The sequence below is a fragment of the Epinephelus lanceolatus genome, chromosome 11 (genome assembly GCF_041903045.1).
Source record: "Epinephelus lanceolatus isolate andai-2023 chromosome 11, ASM4190304v1, whole genome shotgun sequence".
NCBI classification, from domain to species: domain Eukaryota; kingdom Metazoa; phylum Chordata; class Actinopteri; order Perciformes; family Serranidae; genus Epinephelus; species Epinephelus lanceolatus.
In genome coordinates, this window is record NC_135744.1 from 43,553,628 (window position 1) to 43,572,500 (window position 18,873).

Consider the following 18,873-nt stretch of genomic DNA (forward strand, 5'->3'; position numbering starts at 1 on the left):
CTGTAGAATCCACTTTAATCCTCAGACCGTCTTTAATCTCAGATAAAAGCCGTAAAATGAAGGAATAATCCTCCGACCCCTCTTCCTGCAGTCTGTTCAGCCGCCAGCGCCTTAACTCTACTACCGCCAGCCTCTTCTTCCTGTCCCTGCTCTTTCTGACCTGCGCAGGGAAATCCAGCTGAAACTGATACCAGAAGACTATTTATAATAAACAGTGTGGATCCACGGTGACACGATGGACTGTGATGGATTATTATCTTTACCAACATTCCTCGTCTTTGAACCGTTGTAGCAGCTGACCGGGAAGAAACAGACTTCACCAGATACCTCTGTCAACAGACACGTCTGTAACTGAACCATGAACCCTCAGACCTCACCGGTGTTTCCTCTGTGTTCGTTCACTGAAAAAAAAAAAAAAGAAATCCTGTTTACAGCTGAAAACAAAATCTGAGTTACTTTACCTACGGGGTCTGGTCTTAATTATCCGTGTTGCTAGTTTTTGGACAAAAAAAATATTAAAAAAAGTGTCTGTAAAGTGTCTGTGTCCAGACAGAGAATGTTACCCTGACATCAAACACCTGTTGCTCCTGTTTCTCCCCTTCAGTTACAGAGTTTCATGGCGCTGCCTCCTGATGTGTCACACCCTCTTTCCCCAGTTGATTTGGAGCGTCTGTTTATATTTAGGTCGACATCCAATAAATTACCACCTACACCACCTAGCGGCTCCGAACATCAGACCTCTGATCTGACAAACGATCACCATTTATGAAGAAGCATGATTAGCTTGATGTAGAACATGAAGCCAATCAGGACGGAGGATTGTGTGACTAAGGTGCAACAGATCCAGTGGTCCAATGGTGGCGGTCCGGTCACGTTCAATTTATAATGTTGGCAAGTTCATATCAGCCACATGAGCATCTTCATCGTATCGGCTGAAGCAGAAACTAAACTGATAAAACATTTTGGCAGCATGTCAGCAATGACCTGGAGGTATGACATCATAGGATTTCTTTGGTCAAACATAGATTATATTTCTGCTGAAATTTCATCCGAACATTGATTTCAGCCATTTTGAATATTTTGGAAAACACATTTTTGACAACTTTCTAAAGCGTAGGTTGGACTCGTACCAACCTTTGTGTGGATCATCACTGGTCCAAGCTCAGCTTTTAGTTTTAAAGGTCCATGCCGGCTTTAACCCCTGAATTACAGCTTGTGGTCATATTCTTGTCTGTTTTTGCTGCCAGTCTCATGGAACATGTGCTCGGAGATAAAAAAACAGGTCCCGTCCTTCATGGTTTGATTTTCAGGGTGTTAAATTTAGTTTCTTAATAATCCAGATTACAGTCTGGACGCTGGCTCAGCTGACTGACAGTGTGAACTCACAGCTGAGTAACAAACACAGAGGAAACACCGTTCGCTCTCTGATAATCACTTCCACTTTACAACCCGCCGACTTTCTACAAAATGTTTTCAGATGCTGTAAATGAAGTTCTATTAAGGGGATATATATATATTTTCTATAAATAAGAGACTGCTTGGTTTATTCCTCGTGCTGATGTGTGTTTGTGTTGGCGTTTCTCTCGACTGTATGAAGATTTTAAAAAACGTTTTTCTACGATGTTTCTGACGTCTTGTTGTTAATTCTGCTGAAGTGTCGCACCTCAACATGATACAGGAGGAAGACAAATGAACGTTCACTTTATTAGAGATGAAACTCTTCTGGTGACGTCATCACGACATCTGTGTCAGAAAATATTTGCTTCTTTTATTTAAAAAAAGTTCAAAGGACAAACGTCAACTACGACTCCCAGGGTGCATTTCACCAACAAACATCCAATCACAGAGCTTCACATTATTTTAAATATGCTGCAATACGACAATTTGAATAAATGAGCAGCTTTTAAATCTGAACTGACTAGCATCGTCATAGCAACAGCAGCTGAGGCTCATGGGTATTGTAGTATTTAGAGTCAAACACCAAACTGACATTAAAAAAACCTCTCAGATACAATAATTACATATAATTAAATCTGATAATCAGAATATAAACATGATGTATATTTAAATTGTTAGGAGAGAAAAATGTGTTTATATTTGTTATTGATACAAATGATGCATCAAAGGTCAACATTAATAAATGTAGTAAATGCTGAATTCTACAGGTCTGTAATTCTAAGATAATTTCCAGGTTATTTACCAGAAAGAACCATTTTATTTGGCAATTTAAAAGTAAAAGAATAAAATAATAATAATACTAATTACAATTTATAATTTACATAGTAAAATAATTACTGTAAAAATCGAGGCTGTTTCTAATTCAGTTGTGAACATGCAAAAATTTCAAATTTGTCTCCAGAAGAGCAAAAAAGTCAACGTACAGTGTAAGTTTCTATTAAAGAATAACTGAATATTGAATGGGTTTAATGTGAATTTAAAATTAAATTAAAAGCTTAATTAGCACCAGGTCACACCGTTCTTTTAGGAAATGTCTTAAAAATACAGACCTGTAAAATACAGTGTGATCACAGTGGACGTCTTTAATATGTGAAGATGATCAGGTGATTTTGTGTCATGGCAGCACGACATTAAAAAGCTCAAATCCACTGAATCTAAGAAAGAAAAAGAGCGACGGATGTCGTCACGTCATGTGACTGATGTCAGGATGTTTTAATGACTTTTCTTTGTTTGCAGCGTTCTGTAATGTTTCTATAATAAATGGTTGAGTTTAAATCTCTGTGATTCTGATCTGTTCAGTTTCCACGAAACAGTCAGACGCCATTTTTTCTGAGTTTATAACGATAATTAGATCACAGGTTTCATTTGGACCACTGGCTCCATCACACTGAGTCGATTACTGATCAGCTGACGTTATGGCACAATCCATGTAGAGGAGCTAAGCTACAGTTAGCTGGCTAACATTAGCTCAGGTTACAGTTAGCTCGTTGGTCGCTCCTGCACCACTCTCAGCTAGCATAAAGAACTTTGAGCGGTAACATAATTTATTGTTGTTAAACACAACACTGTTTGTCCTAACACACAAGTTAATATTATGGATCTTGTTGGCTGATGAAATAATTTGGTGAGCTAGCGAACTGACATATCCACCCAGATAATATTTAGCCGTGGATAACGTTAGCAAGCAGCAAGCTAAGGTTAGCCAGCCAGCTGTGACAAAGCTATGCTGTTGTATTGATCTGGTTGATTCATAGCGTTAGCTGATAAAACAATTAGCAAACGGCAAGCTAGCTAACTAACATAAACATAGGTAGTATTTTGCTAGCATCAACATTAGCGAGCAAGCAAACTATGGTTTGCCAGCTATTTGTAATTAAGCCACATTGTATTGATCTGATGTTGGTTGCTTCATAATGTTAGCTTAAGTAATTTGGCAAGCTAGCCAACTGACATATCTATTCAAATAGTATTTAGCTGCCAATAACATTAGCAAGCAGGAAGCTATGGTAACCAAGTAGCTGTAACTAAGCTACACTGTACTGATCTGGTTTCTTCGCTACGTTAACTAATGTTGTATTTTGCAAATGGCAAGATAGCTAACAGCATTTAGATAATGTTTAGAATAACGTTACTCTCTGTTATGTTCATATATTTTATTTGCTCCATGATACTGAGTAGATTACTGTTTGATAATTAGTTTATCAACTGACATCATGAAACAACCAACACAGACCCATGTAGCGTTGCCAAGCTGCAGCTAGCTGGCTAATCTTAGCTCAGGTCACAGTTAGCTTGTTGGTCACTCCTGTGTCACTCTCAGCTCGTGTAAAGCACTTTGTACCGTTACATAATTTATTATTGTTTAAATCAACTGTTTGTCATAATACACAACTTTGTATCATAGATCACGTTAGCTGGTGAAGTAATTTGTCGAGCTAGCCAACTGACATATCCACTCAGACAGCAGTTTGCTTGCGATAACATTAGCAGGAAAGCAAGCAAAGGTTAGCCACCTAGCTGTGACTAAGTTACACTGTATTGATCTAGTTTCTTCTTAACGTTAGCTGATGAAGTAATTTGCACATGGCTAGCTAGCTAACTACACTCAGATAATATCATGGAGCCAAACAGTCCAAATTAAATATAGGAACAAAATACTAAGTAGCTCACTGTTTGATCATTACTTCATCAACTAACGTTATGAAGCAAACAACAGCAGATCCATATAGAGCGGCTAAGCTAGGCTAACATTAGCTCAGGTCGGCCACTCCTGCATCGCACTTGGCTGGTAGAGGGGGCTTTTTACGGTTATATTATTCATTGATGGCTAAATCAACGCCATTTTTAGTGTCTCAAATCTCATATTTAAACACTTCAAAACGGTCCAAAATTTAAGTGTGGGCTGACGAACCCTTCTCACCCTCAACAGTCACCATCTTTGTGATGTAACAAACTGTAGTTTTAGTTCTTGGCTAACAGTAGTGACTGTTGCAGACTGTTAGCGCTGCAGTGAAGCTGAGGAGAGACGAGACACTTGGGAACATGCATAACGTCACATTATTTGGATTTACCTGCAAAATTTCTCGTGAGTCTTTCACACAGAAATGAGTCAACAGGCTGTTGGAGGCCACTGAGGAAGTTGGGACAGTCTCAGGTTTTAAGTTACGTTACAGCCTGTTCACCCACTGGAGAAATAAAAAGGATCAGTACGTAAAAAGTTACACAGAGTCCCTTTAAGGTGATCTGTCTTTCAAGACCATGTCCAACGAACAGTCCGACATTTTTGTGAAAACCACCTTTTGTCTTTCTACACCACAGAACATATGAAGCCTCTGCTAGCAGCCGCATAGCTTAGCTTAGCATGAAGACTGAAACAAGGAAACTGCTAGCAGAACATAAAACCACAAATTATAAGTTTTAAACTATAAATATGTCCAGAATAAACCAAAGAGATGTAAGATGTTAGTCAGTGAGCTTTAGATGAGCCTGTGGGTGCATGTTTCCTTTGGACAGAGCCAGGCTAGCTGTTTCCCAGTCTTTATGCTAAGCTAAGCTAAGCAGCTTCATATTCGCTCAACAGAGTATGGAATGTCATTTGGGTCAATGTTAAATAAAAAAACTGCAAATACAAATTCATGTCAATATAGTTTAATAAATGTTTTTAATTTAAGAAGGCTGTAACGATAGGACTACGTTTTTTCTTTTTTTTAATGTCAGGAGATTTATATTTCCCACATTTATTTATCCACTTTATTTTCCATCTCTTATATTCAGATGGATGTGCCGTGGTTAATACCAGACTTGAACCAATCGTTTATCTATTTCAGGATTTATTTCATAGCCGCATTTATTTCTTTATTCATTTAATATTTAATATGTTAAATGGCATTCAGTTTCACTTATAAAGCCCAATATCACAAATCATAATTAGCCTCAGAGGCTTCACAGCATACCACATCCCTCACACCCTCACAGCTCATCAGGAAAAACTCCCCAAAAAACTCTTTAACGGTGAAGAAATATTTCCGTATGAGTGAAATCAATCTGAAAAGGTGAAGTATAGCTCCCAAAATGTCAAACTATTTCTTTAAGTTTTCATTCACACCCAGATCACACACATACATACACATCTTTTTTTTCACCTTCTTTCTACTCTCTAATTAGGAACTTAACTGACACCAGTAACTTCCTATAAAGTGAACTGCCAAGTGTATTTGTCAGTAGAATATTTCTGTAGCACCTGATTTATCTGAATAATTTAACACCTACTTAAAATAAACCCTCAGACACACCACGCGTGTTTTTTAGTTTTATTACAAAACTCAGACAGTAAAAACGTCACCGCCTGCTCTTTATAACATTTCATCTTCCAACGAGACGTTTTGGGGACTCAAGGTTAAGACGACAAACAGACATTGTGACGCTGAACTGAAGGAACCTCAGAAATCCTGTCGGGCGTGAACGCAGCTGAGAAGAACATGAGCCTAACAGGTAGATGTTACCTGAGCTTGCTGGACTCTGCTCACCTGTAGCTGCAGCTCACACCCACACCTGTGACTGTGACTCATTCAAGTGTCGTCATGTGTCATGAACACAGCAGCCTGCAGAGGGCGCCAGCAGGACGTCAGCAGGACGTCAGCGCTCTGATGTTCAACAAATGAGGAAAATGACATAAAGGAATCTTTTTCAATTACTGCAGATGGTCTCAGTATTTACGTCTGTCTGCGTCTCTTCTTCTGTCGCTGTCTCTGTCCATGTCCCTCCTGTCCCTGTCTCTATCTGTCTCTCTTCTTCTGTCATTTTCTCTGTCCATGTCCTTCCTCCTGTCACTGTCTCTTTCTCTGTCTATCTCTCTTCTTCTGTCATTTTCTCTGTCTCCATCTGTCTCTCTTCGTCTCTCGTTGTCTCTGTCCCGGTCAAACTGTCTCTTTCTGTCATAGTCTCTGTCTGTCTCTCTCCTCCTGTCGCCCTCTCTGTCTCTGTCGCCGTCCCTCTCACGATTTCTCCTCCTCTCCTCTTCTCGCTCCCTGTCCGTCTCTCTCCTCCTGTCTGTCTCTGTCTCTCTCCTCCTGTCTATGTCCATCTCTCTCCTCCTGTCTGTCTCCATCTCCCTCCTCCTGTCTGTGTCCGTCTCTCTCCTCCTGTCTGTCTCCATCTCTCTCCTCCTGTCTGTCTCCGTCTCTCTCCTCCTGTCTGTCTCCATCTCCCTCCTCCTGTCTGTGTCCGTCTCTCTCCTCCTGTCTGTCTCCGTCTCTCTCCTCCTGTCTGTCTCCATCTCCCTCCTCCTGTCTGTGTCCATCTCTCTCCTCCTGTCTGTGTCCATCTCTCTCCTCCTGTCTGTCTCCATCTCTCTCCTCCTGTCTGTCTCCATCTCCCTCCTCCTGTCCTCCTCCCCCCGCAGTCTCTCATTCTCTCTTGCTCTCTGTCCGTTCTGTTGTCCCCCTGGCGGCGGCGCCTTCCTCTGGTTGTACTTGTCGTAGGCAGCGTCCTCCTTCTCCTCTTTGACTCTGACGGCAGGAGGAGGTGGAGGTGATGAAGAGGAGGAGTGCAGTGCCCGACCTGCCCTCTCTTTCTCCTTCTTCTTCTTCTTTTCTTTCTTCTTCTTCTTCTCTTTCTTGTCTGCAGCAGAGAGCAGAAATAAAAATCCATCCCAGAATGATATGCAGCACAGAGACAGAGGAACAGGAAGTGACCTCACCTTTTTTGGGCTTCTTCACAGGTATGTTGTACTGCTCGTCTTCCTCGGAGGAGGAGGCGGAGGACTCGTGGGCTTTGGGAGCGCAGCCCTCCTCCCTCAGATGTTTGGTGATGTCGTCTATGTCCTCTGTGTCTTTGGGGGGACGGTAGTCTTTGACGTGATCCACGCGGATCGTCCGACCTTTAATCTGACAGTAGACACAGCACAGGTGAGACACAACACAGGTGAGACACAGCACAGTGAGACACAGCACAGGTGAGACACAGCACAGGTGAGACACAGCACAGGTGAGACACAGCACAGGTGAGACACAGCACAGTGAGACACAGCACAGGTGAGACACAAGACAGGTGAGACACAGCACAGTGAGACACAGCACAGGTGAGACACAGCACAGTGAGACACAGCACAGGTGAGACACAGCACAGGTGAGACACAGCACAGTGAGACACAGCACAGGTGAGACACAGCACAGTGAGACACAGCACAGGTGAGACACAGCACAGTGAGACACAGCACAGTGAGACACAGCACAGGTGAGACACAGCACAGGTGAGACACAGCACAGTGAGACACAGCACAGGTGAGACACAGCACAGTGAGACACAGCACAGTGAGACACAGCACAGGTGAGACACAGCACAGGTGAGACACAGCACAGTGAGACACAGCACAGGTGAGACACAGCACAGGTGAGACACAGCACAGTGAGACACAGCACAGGTGAGACACAGCACAGTGAGACACAGCACAGTGAGACACAGCACAGTGAGACACAGCACAGGTGAGACACAGCACAGTGAGACACAGCACAGTGAGACACAGCACAGGTGTCACAAACATCAGCTGCTTAGCTTAGCATAAAGACTGGAAGCAGAGGGAAACAGTTAGCCTGGGTCGACCTGCTCTGAGCTCAGTGTTCCATCGTGTCTTTCTCTGTCTGTGTAAACAAGCGAGACGTGGCGTGTTAGAGCGAACAGCTGTGTCACCTTGATGCCGTTGAAGTTGTCCACAGCCAGGATGGTGCTCCTCTGGTCCTCGTAGCAGATGAAGCAGAAGCCTTTGGACTTCCCCGTCTTCTTGTCCCGAACCAGGTTGATGTTGACGATCTCTCCGTACCTGACGGACAAAAAGAGGGTGATTTCTCTCTGACTGGCTGTCACAGTGACGGAGGAGCATCACAGCTGTGGACTGAGACAAAGTCTACAGGTACATACTGAGAGAAGACGCAGATGATGTCACCTTCAGTCAGCTCGTACGGAAATCCTCCTGCAGGGAACAAAACGCAGGCTGATCAGACCGACCTCCACATCAGCCAGAGTCAATGTTGGTATTACATCCTTCTACAAACCACAGAGACGTTACACTTGCATGTTACTATGTGGCAGATAGGTTTCAACAGTGCTGTGGTCAACGCGTGGTTATGTTTAGGCACAAAAGCCACTTGGTTACAGTTGGCACTATCCTAGCTGGAAAACAGTGATGGGTCTCTACAACACATCCACATTTGGTGCATAAAAAGCAGCGATGCCTCGTTACATCACAGCCAGTTCAGGTGTTTGTTGATGTTGAGCAGTGCCTGCAGCTCGGCAGGCATCTCTCTATCCCCTCCACCTCCTGATGACACAGTCAGCTCAGATACTACGTCACTTTAGAAACGCTGATACGCCACGTATGAAATGTTCAAATGTGGTTTGTAGGAATGTGCGACGCCAACATTTTCCTCTGACAGCTGTACTGGAGGAACGACACACACAGAACTTCTTCTCTGATAATGCTGATAGAAAATGCAAAACATTTCCACTAACATATTTTCTATTTAAAATGTTCTGAGAGTACACATTACATATAATAATCAAACATCACAAATGTTTAATGTTTAAACTGGGTCAGAGGGATGTAACAGATCCCTCTCTTCCATCTATCAGGCTGATGGCAGATTGATCTGTGAGGAGAAACAAGAAAACACGCAGCAGCATCACATCCTCCCGACTGTCTCACCGACAAACACCCAGGCGCTGTCTTTGTACTCCGTGTGCCAGGAGACAGACTCTTTCACCCCGAGGTTGGCCTCACGCTCGTTCAGCTCGTTGATCAACTTCACCTTCGTTAGCGGACTGGAAACAGAGGAAAAAACATCTGAATGAATACAGCTGTTGTGTTTCAAAGAATATTCACCAGCTGCTCCTGAGCACCAGAATCACCATCTGTGATATTCCCATTAATGAGGTGAACTATCTGCCATCATGTGTTGGAGTGAAATGTCTCCTCACCAGCTGGAATCTCAAGTATAATGGAATTTTTCCCAGTTCATCACTGGGATAAAACCAAATGTATCTGCCATTTGACAACAGGTGCCAATGAAAAATTCACCAGGGTCACCTGAACACACGTTACGACATAAATCTCCTCAGGTAACTGCTTCTACTGCTGTTTTATAGCACTTTACATTTATTTACACTCAGCTGACTGTATTTATAAATAATATTATGTGTATCTTGTTCTTTGCACCTCATGTTCAGTTGTTTATTTTTGTTTGCACCGGGGAAATACAGTTTCGTTCTGTGTACTGTGCTGCAGGTGATTGACAATAAAGTCATTCTTATGTTTCCCTTATTTTACATTTAAGAGGCTGTATTTTCATTTTAGGAGGTAAATCAGGTTCATCAAGCTTTTAGGACTGACATCTGAACCTAGCTGAGACACAAAGTAATATCGTAATAACTGTGTTATATATGATATATGCTCAGTCTTAGTCCCCAAAATGCCCCCTGAACACACAACATCACAAGTTACAGGAAGCTACGTGAAAAAACTTCGCGCCAGACTCCATTTAAAATACGTGCAATTTTATTTCTCCCACTTGACAGGGATCGTAAGTGTGAAGAGACAAGTTAAGGTTAGAACAATTCGTGTAAGTTTAGTCACCTCTATGGAAGTCGGCGAATCAACTTACCTCGAATAATCGAAAGAAAAACGATGGTCTTTCACCAAAACTGACCGTGAAGCGCCTCAACATTAGCAGTGAAACACACCGCAAAACTTTAATATAATTAATATACGAGCCGTTCCATATGTGCCGAATTAATGAGCTGCTTCCAAATGTTTATTGTGACGTTACATGTTGTGTTTAATCGGGATAGTTACGAGCAGATTTCGAGGCAATCTTTAAATTCTACCTTTTGTTAATGGGGATCGGGGAAAATAGAATGTATGGAGCGAGACGGTTAAGATCGGTTACAACAGTGTTAGTTAGCTGTTAGCACGTGTTAGCGGGTTAGCATACACCGGAGGATAGATAAACTAAAGCCGAACGGTATTTAGAAACCCAAATAATAACTTTAACGTGTTAATTTTTACTTACTTCATGGTGAACCAGGTTGTAACACGGGATAGAAACCGATGCTACGGTAGGAATCATCTACCCTGCTGACATGAGCCACTTCCGTTTGAATTGCCGCCTCTGCTGCCGCCTGCTGGTCGGGTGACGTAACTAGAAGCTACGTTTATGTGATTAAAAAACGACATGATCGTTGTTTGGATGTTAAATAAAACTGAATATTATCACAAGGTAATTATAGTTATATATACATATAGCTAGCTTATATAAAAATGCATTATTTGATTTCGTTCTTTAAATAGGTGTAGCGTCACCGCCCGTACAGCAGGTGGCACTGTGGCTGAAGGCATCCGCCATCTTGTGACCCGGTTTGTAAACACTAGTCTGTCAACTGACATCCAGGCGGCTAATAACATCAGATTTAAATTGTATTTTAATGGAGATTTTAATGCGTCGTGTAACGGGGTTATCTGTAGAAATGTGTCAGCGTTCATTTGTTTATCATGGACTGCTTCCATGTTAAATATTAGGAGTTTAAATACGCTGCGATAGTTGACTTTAACGTCGGCTCACCGGTTAGCCAGGCTAACGGTACCGTTAGCAGCAGTGAAATGATTTTGACTGCCACTCATGGCTTAATAACTTTTTTTTTTTAATTTATCACAACGCGTATTTAAAGTAACCTCTGGTTCACTGTGCTGCGGGTAAGTAAAGCAGTGACTAAATGTACAGTTACTATTTTTCGCACGCTCATAGTTGTAACAGGAACTCGGTTACAATTTCAGTCAATTTAACTTAGTTTTAATCGTTTTAAAATCCTACACACATATTAAAATATTTTCAAGACTTTTTTCTGACTCGTCAGGAACTTGTGATAAATTCGTCATGAGATAAATCTGACTACTCAGTATAAAATGGAGCAATAACTGGAGTTGCAGCTACTATTTTTCGCATGCTTATAGTTGTAGACGGAACTCTGTTACAGTGACTCAGTATACGTTATAATATCATTATATTATTATTTTAATGTATATTTTTCTAATAATAATAATTTTTGAATAATTTAATGTCAGAATTTCTTCCCCTAAATTGCTCTTCTTCTGTGGATAAGTTGAGCAATAAATGGAATTGCAGCTGCTTTTTTTCGCATGCTTATGGTTGTAACAGGAAGTTTAGTTAATTTAAAATACTTGTACTCGTTTTAAAACCCCATGTACATATTAATATCATGTTAGATCACTTCTCTGGCTCATCTGTCAGTTTTAATTTAATGTCAGGATCGCTTCACCTAAATCACAACTCTACTGGTGAAGCAATAACTGGAGCTACAGTTGCTCAAAAGAATAATAACAGCTAATTTTTGGATGCGCACAGCTGTAAGATGAACTTCATTATAATTTCAGTCACTTAAACAGACTGTTGTAAACCCTCTGTGCAGAGTAAAAATATGTTCAGTGATTTCTCTGACTCACTTGGAACTTAAGATAAATTCGGCATGAGATGAATCTGCCTTTACTCATTGTAGTTTATAAAGATCTGATGTCAGTGTCTCACTGTCTCGTCTCAGGTGGAACATCTTAGTGAAATCTTCAGTCTGAATAATCAGCATACTGAGTAGTGGATTACATTTATATCAGATGTCAGAAAGTTATCAGAACATGGAGGAGTTCACATCTGAGGACGTGCTAAATTTGGTAGAATATTGAGTGTTTGGTGGGAGCTGATATAGAGATATTTAAATATAGAGATATTTAAATAATTTAAAGGCTCATAAATAATATTCTGTCTAGTGGACAGAAAACAGACTGTACCAAATATATGTGTTGGGGGCGGCGGTAGCTCAGTCCATAGGGACTTGGGTTGGGAACCGGAGGGTCGCCTGTTAAAGTCCCCGTCCGGACCAAAAATATGGAGCGTGGACTGGTAGCTGGAGAGGTGCCAGTTCACCTCCTGGGCACTGCCGAGGTGCCCCTGAGCAAGGCACCGAACCCCCCAACTGCTCAGAGTGCCTGTCATGGGCAGCCCACTCTGACATCTCTCCACTTAGTGCATGTATAGGTCCAGTTTGTGCATGTGTGTGTGTTCAGACCTGTGTGTAATTGACAACAGAGTGAAAATTGAATTTCCCCTCAGGGATTGATAAAGTATATAAAATTAAAAAAAAAAAAAATCACCAACAGGGGGAGCCAGTGCGTTACAGTTAGGGGCCAAAAAAGATTTGAAAAAAATCACCTAATTGATCACTTTGAGCTTGTCTTCCTCTGTCTGTCTGTCTGTCTGTCTGTCTGTCTCTCAGCAGGATGATCTCTCAGGTCTTCATCTTGTCTTCAAAAGGCGACCACCTCATCTACAAAGACTGTATCCTTCCAATTCTGTTTAATAAAACTTTATTTATGAGGAAAATTTGTGCCAGAGAAATTACAATAACCACAATTTAACATTCATGGCCAGTAACAACCAGTAACAACCAGTAACAACCAGTAACAACCAGTTGATCCCCAGGGTCACTCACTGGGCCCAGTTCTAGAAACAGTAGAGTTAAATATCAGTCAAGATATTTAAACTGATCAACACATTAATGCATCAATAATTATAACACAATAATGTCATATACACTCAGTGGCCACTTTATTAGGTACACCTTGCTGGTACCAGGTTGGACCCCCTGTTTAATTCTTGGTGTCACAGACTCAACAAGGTGCTGGAAACATTCCTCAGAGATGTTGGTCCATATTGACATGATGACATCACACAGTTGATCCATGATGAGAATCTCCCGTTCCAGCACATCCCAAAGGTGCTCTATTGGACTGAGATCTGGTGACTGTGGAGGCCATTGGAGTACAGTGAACTCATTGTCATGTTTGAGATGATGTGAGCTTTGTGACATGGTGCGTTATCCTGCTGGAAGTAGCCATCAGAAGATGGGTACACTGTGGTCATAAAGGGATGGACACGCTCAGCAACAATACTCAGGTAGGCTGTGGTGTTTAAACCATGCTCAGTTGGTACTAAGAAAATCTCCCCCACACCATTACACCACCAGCAGCAGCCTGAAGCGTTGATACAAGGCAGGATGGATCCATGCTTCCATCTGAATGTGGTTTTTCCAATCTTCTATTGTCCAGTTTTGGTGAATTGTAGCCTCAGTTTCCTGTTGTTAGCTGACAGGAGTGGCACCTGGTGTGGTCTTCTGCTGCTGTAGCCCATCTGCATCTTGGCTGATTAGCTGTTTACATTGATAAACTGTTGAACAGGTGTACCTAATATAGTGGCCGGTTAGTGTAGATTATTCTGTAGAATCAAAACTTTTACTTTTGGTACTATTACTAAATTTTGATTCTAATACTGTTGTACTTTTACTTTAATACATTTTGAATGCAGGACCTGTAACTGAGTATTTATACTCTGTGGTTTTAGTACTTTCACTGTAATAAAGTATCCGAGTACTTCTTCCTCCTCTGGTTTGTGGTAAAGTTCTTAATGTCACCATCAGTCCGCGGAGAAGCAGGAAGTGATGTCATCAGTGTCTTCTATGAGAAGGTCATGGCGCTGACCGGAGACCAGCCTCCAGTCGTCATGGTAACACCCTGTGTGTGTGGAGCAGTGTGTCCTCCTGCAGCTGCAGCTTCACTCACATACCTTTTATAAACTCCTCTGTGTTCGGATCTTAATCTATATTTTAAAAATATTTAAAAATAACAAAAAACTTGAGCACCAACCGTCCAATCAGAGGAGTGAATTAATTGTGTTCATTAATGACGTCGGGAGCAGGGTCAGTGTGAGCTGCTGTTTTCCACCGTGGTCCTTAAACGCAACATCAGTCTTGTGTTTTGTTTCTGCAGAGTCACAAAGATCTTTACTTCGTCCACGTCAGGCAGGGAGGACTGTACTGGGTCGCCACGACAACGGCTGACTCCTCCCCCTTCACTGTCATCGAGTTCCTCAACAGGTACGTTTTGTTTTTATTTGTTTACATAATCTCTCTCGACTTATTGTCAGAGTCTCTCCAGGTGTATATGTGTATTAGTGTGTGTGTGTGTGTGTGTGTGTGTGTGTGAGAGAGAGAGACATTTCATTGTGCAGTCCTGTGTTGTAAAATGACAAATGAAGCTTGTAACCTGATCAGAAACTGTGATGGAGACAGAATTCAAACATAAAGTCAACTCGTCACTTAAATTAAGACACTTATAGATTTTAAAACAGCATCAGTGATGTACAAAGCAAAGAGCAGCGTGTCAGCAGACTGTACCCAGAGGTTGTTTCAGATCAGAGAGCGTCTGTATGAACTGAAAGGAAACTGTGTGTTCACATAAACAAAGAGCAGAACAAATGTAGAACAAAGATGTGTTTCAGTGTGTCGAGTCAATCTGTGTGATGAGTTAGAAACAGAAATGAGAGCGTGTTTACACACAATAGATTTAAAAAAAAAAAAAAAGATTTAAACACGAGATGATGAACAAATATTAAACTCAAGTATGAACACCAGAGTGGACATGAGATGTGTTTGAGATATCTGGGCAGGCAACAGGCCGGTGTCATGTATGTGTATACCTAGTTTCTGTCAGTTTCTTTTATTTCTCTGGATAATTTAAAAGGAACTGACGAAAATAATTAATTAACTAGTCCATAGCCATTGGTAGCTGTGTCACCTTCTACCTATGCCAGTCCTCAATGCCTATGTGCAGTTTCACATAGATTGACCACGTCAGTGAGTAGAAAAACGTGGGACAGACAGAATGACTGACTGACAGAATGACACACTGACAGTTTCCGTGATTATGTACAGCATACCATACCATGACTTAGTCATACCAAACATTAGAAAACACCAACATTGGTCCACAGGGGGAGCCACAGCGATCGGTCGCATTTTAGCCATTTTGAAGCATTTTTCTGTTGTTATAGCGCCACCCAGTTGCCAATTAGAGTTAAATTTCTCCAGTCACCTTGAGGCGTCCTGTTCTACATATCTACCAAGTTTAGTAAAAATCCATACGGCGGTTAGGCCTAGATAAGAAATGAGCTCTCTAGCGCCCCCATTTTGTTTGATGGGGTCAATAATGGAGGGGTCCCCTCAGATTATGTGTGGTCATATGCCTACAAAGTTGCGTGGTGATGGGTGAAACCCTTGAGATGTTATACACCTTTATGTGATGAGCCACGCCCTCCGCAATATTCATTGCCTTATAGAAGCTCAGTTTTAGTAAGTTTTCCAACTTTTGCCAAGAGGGAACTTTAGATATTGGTCCCTAGATTATGTTCACCCAGTTTCATGCAGATCGCTCAAACTTCCTAGGAAGAGATCCATTTGAAGTGTTTTTCAAAAAATTCAAAATGGCGGAAAATGAGATATGCCCAAAGTTTGACATTTCAATGGGTTGCTATAGCGCCCCCCTTTGGCCAATTGATGTAATATTGCTTCATTCACATCCTCCCATGACCCTCTACCACTGTGCCAAATTTCACATGGATTGACCAAGTCAGTGAGGAGAAAAACAGTGTCAGGCTTCAGCTGACACCTTTAGGCCCTGTTTTGTTTTTTAATGCTAAGAAAAGCGTTAACTTAATGATTGTTTGTTTATCTGCCAGTCTGTTTGAGTTTCATACATTTTAAAACGACTGAAATAAACTAAACTAAAAATAGTGATCTGTGTGATGATCTGAGACAAACTTCAAACCTCCTGTTCAGCCCAACTTCTCATTAACAACACTTTATAGACGTTATCGAGCCGCATTGGTCCAAAATTTTTTTTGTCTTTTTGGTTGTTTTTGTGGCTCTGCAGGCCATAGGCATTATATTTGCTTTTGAACACGATATCTCAAAACTCAAGGGAATTTCTTCATACTTGGCACAAACGTTCACTTGGACTGAACAATTAACTGATTGGATTTCAGTGGCCAAAGGTCACAGGTCACTTTGACCTTGCATCCATCTCATTCACCTGAGTGCAGAATCTCAAGAACAGCTCAAGGGATTTTTTTTTTTAAATTTGGCACAAACATTTATTTAGACTAATGATGAAGTGGTTCGATTTTGGGGGTCATAGGTCAAAGGTCAAGGTTTGTCTGACCTCATCTGTCTGAATACCTTGAGGGAATTTCCTCACATTTGGCACAAATGTTCGCTCGGACTGAAGAGTAAACTAATTAGAATTTTGTGGTCAAAGGTCACTGTGACCTCACAAAATATGTTTTTGGCCATAATTTAAGAATTCTTGCTGCCTCTGTGCCAGCGATAGCTGAGGCCGGAGGCATTATGTTTCCGGGGTGTCCGTCTCTGCATCCGTACGTCCCATTCTTGTAAACACTATCCCCAGAATGCAGCATGGCAATTTCTTAAAATTCAGCACAAATGTCCACTGGGACTCAACAATGAACTAATTAGATTTTGGTGGTCAAAAGTCACTGTGACCTTGTCTGTCTCATTTTTGTTACTGCGATATCATAAGAACAACTTGAAGGAATTACTTACAATTTGACACAAACCTCCACTTGGACTGAAGAACATAAATAAGATAAGAATATTTTGTGGTCAAACATCATGATTAGTGTATGAATTTTTCAGTTCCCAAAGAATTCATACACTAATTCTGACCAAACTTGACACAAACGTCTAACAGACGTCAGAGACACTTGGACGTATAAAGTTTGAATAAATGATTGATTCCAGTGAACAGTGAATGATGCACCAGTTAAACCACCTATGTGTGTGTGTGTGTGTGTGTGTGTGTGTGGTCAGGTTAACAGCTCTGGTTAAAGATTACTGCGGCAGCTTGTCGGAGAAGTCGGTGCAGATGAACTTTGCCCTGATCTACGAGCTGCTGGATGAGGTGGTGGTGAGTGAGGGCGGAGCTCCGTCTCAGAATCCACGTGAAAGTGAAAAAAACAGATTTATTAATAAAGCTTCAAACGGTGACTTTCAGTCCTCAGAGGAGTCATGATGATGATGATGATGATGGTGATGATGATGTGTTGTTGGTTTCCTCACTGTCACAGTGGTAAAATTCAAAATACAGCTGACAGCTCCAGTTTTATGAGGGTTAATGTGTGTAGGCAAACATGGCGGGCAGCTGAGGTGAAATATGCAAAATTATGACGGCAACATTAAAACAGGGCTGAAATCTCACAGTCACCAACACACCATCTGTAATTAAGCAAGTAAACACCAGCCGGCCGTGACTTTAATATGGAGGCATGTTTTCACCAGTGTGATGACACTGTAAGAGATGATGATGAAAAACATTATGAAATAATATCTCAAAAAATGTGTTTTGAAATAATAATAGTAAGTCAAAATCAGAATGGCTTATTATCTCAGAATAATGTCTCAGTATCTCTAAATAATGACCAAGTATTTTGAAATTATGACCTAGTATCTCTAAATATTGACATGGTATCTTAAGATAATGACCCAATATCTTGAAAAGAATCCCCTTTCTGAAATAATGGCCCAGTATCTCAAAATAATAACTTGCTATCTTGAAATAATGATACATTATCTGGAAATAATAACGCAATATCTTGAAATAAGGACTTCCCTTTCTGAAATAACAGCCCAGTATCTGGAAATAATAACTTGTTATCTTGAAATAATGACCCAGTATCTGGAAATAATGACTTAGTATCTCAAAAAATTGACTCGGCATCTTGAAATAATGACTTAGTATCTCTAAATACTGAAAACGTACTTTCTCCAAATAATATTGTACGTTGATCTATTGTGAGATATGACGTCAATATTCAGTAGAGATAACTCTGTCTGTCTGTCTGTCTGTCAGGACTATGGTTACATCCAGACGACATCCTCTGATGTCCTGAAGAACTTCATCCAGACTGAAGCCGTCTCCTCCAGACCGTTCAGCCTGTTTGACCTCAGCAATGTCGGCTTGGTACGTCAACACCAACAACACCGTCACACCAGAGGTCAGAGGTCACTGAGGTCTGATTGGCCGGACGGAGGAGAGTGTTTAACAGTTTATTCTCTCTGATTAGAAGCAGATAATTAAACGTCAGTTTTTTTCTTTTTTTAAAAAAAAGAAAACTTTACTTTTTCCTTAAAATCCCCATTTAGCCTTTATAAGACACTTAAAACATGTTGTTTATGACACACTAAGATGCATTTTAGTGCTTATTAATGCACCGTATATGTCAACAGTTATAACCAAGATTTATTTGTCTAATTATAACAGTGTTTTATTGCTTTATCATCCATCATTCTGTGGCCCTGTGGTCGTCACAGATGTGAACAAATACATTAGTAAACACTTGAAACTACGTCACAGTGTGTTACAAAATGTTTATTAAATGTTGATATAGTGTTTTATAAATGCTCAACAGGGGGACGTATGTGCAGTGTTACCAAATGTTTTATAAA

General features: G+C 41.1%; 2 protein-coding genes across 3 annotated transcripts in view; one reads left to right on the plus strand and one right to left on the minus strand.

Moving 5' to 3' along the window:
- Nucleotides 1–5,754: 5,754 nt before the first annotated feature.
- rbmx2 (RNA binding motif protein X-linked 2) lies at nucleotides 5,755–10,627 on the minus strand. The gene is given in 8 exon segments (XM_078172667.1): nucleotides 5,755–6,488; nucleotides 6,490–6,796; nucleotides 6,799–7,077; nucleotides 7,157–7,343; nucleotides 8,146–8,275; nucleotides 8,374–8,425; nucleotides 9,158–9,273; nucleotides 10,521–10,627. Coding segments are annotated over 8 exon segments (1,401 nt in total). The 5' UTR covers nucleotides 10,526–10,627; the 3' UTR covers nucleotides 5,755–6,163.
- Nucleotides 10,628–10,862: 235 nt separating this feature from the next.
- The window catches only part of ap4m1 (adaptor related protein complex 4 subunit mu 1), a 22,195-nt gene continuing 14,184 nt past the window's right edge, over nucleotides 10,863–18,873 (plus strand). The window contains exons 1-6 of one of the 2 annotated variants that reach the window (XM_033634661.2): nucleotides 10,863–11,200; nucleotides 12,793–12,854; nucleotides 13,993–14,078; nucleotides 14,342–14,448; nucleotides 17,239–17,335; nucleotides 18,278–18,388. In XM_033634661.2, the coding sequence (XP_033490552.1) occupies nucleotides 12,797–12,854; nucleotides 13,993–14,078; nucleotides 14,342–14,448; nucleotides 17,239–17,335; nucleotides 18,278–18,388 (459 nt within the window). In that variant the 5' untranslated portion in view covers nucleotides 10,863–11,200; nucleotides 12,793–12,796. The remainder of the gene's footprint in view (nucleotides 11,201–12,792; nucleotides 12,855–13,992; nucleotides 14,079–14,341; nucleotides 14,449–17,238; nucleotides 17,336–18,277; nucleotides 18,389–18,873) is intronic. The other variant, XM_033634669.2, reaches the window with a different exon arrangement.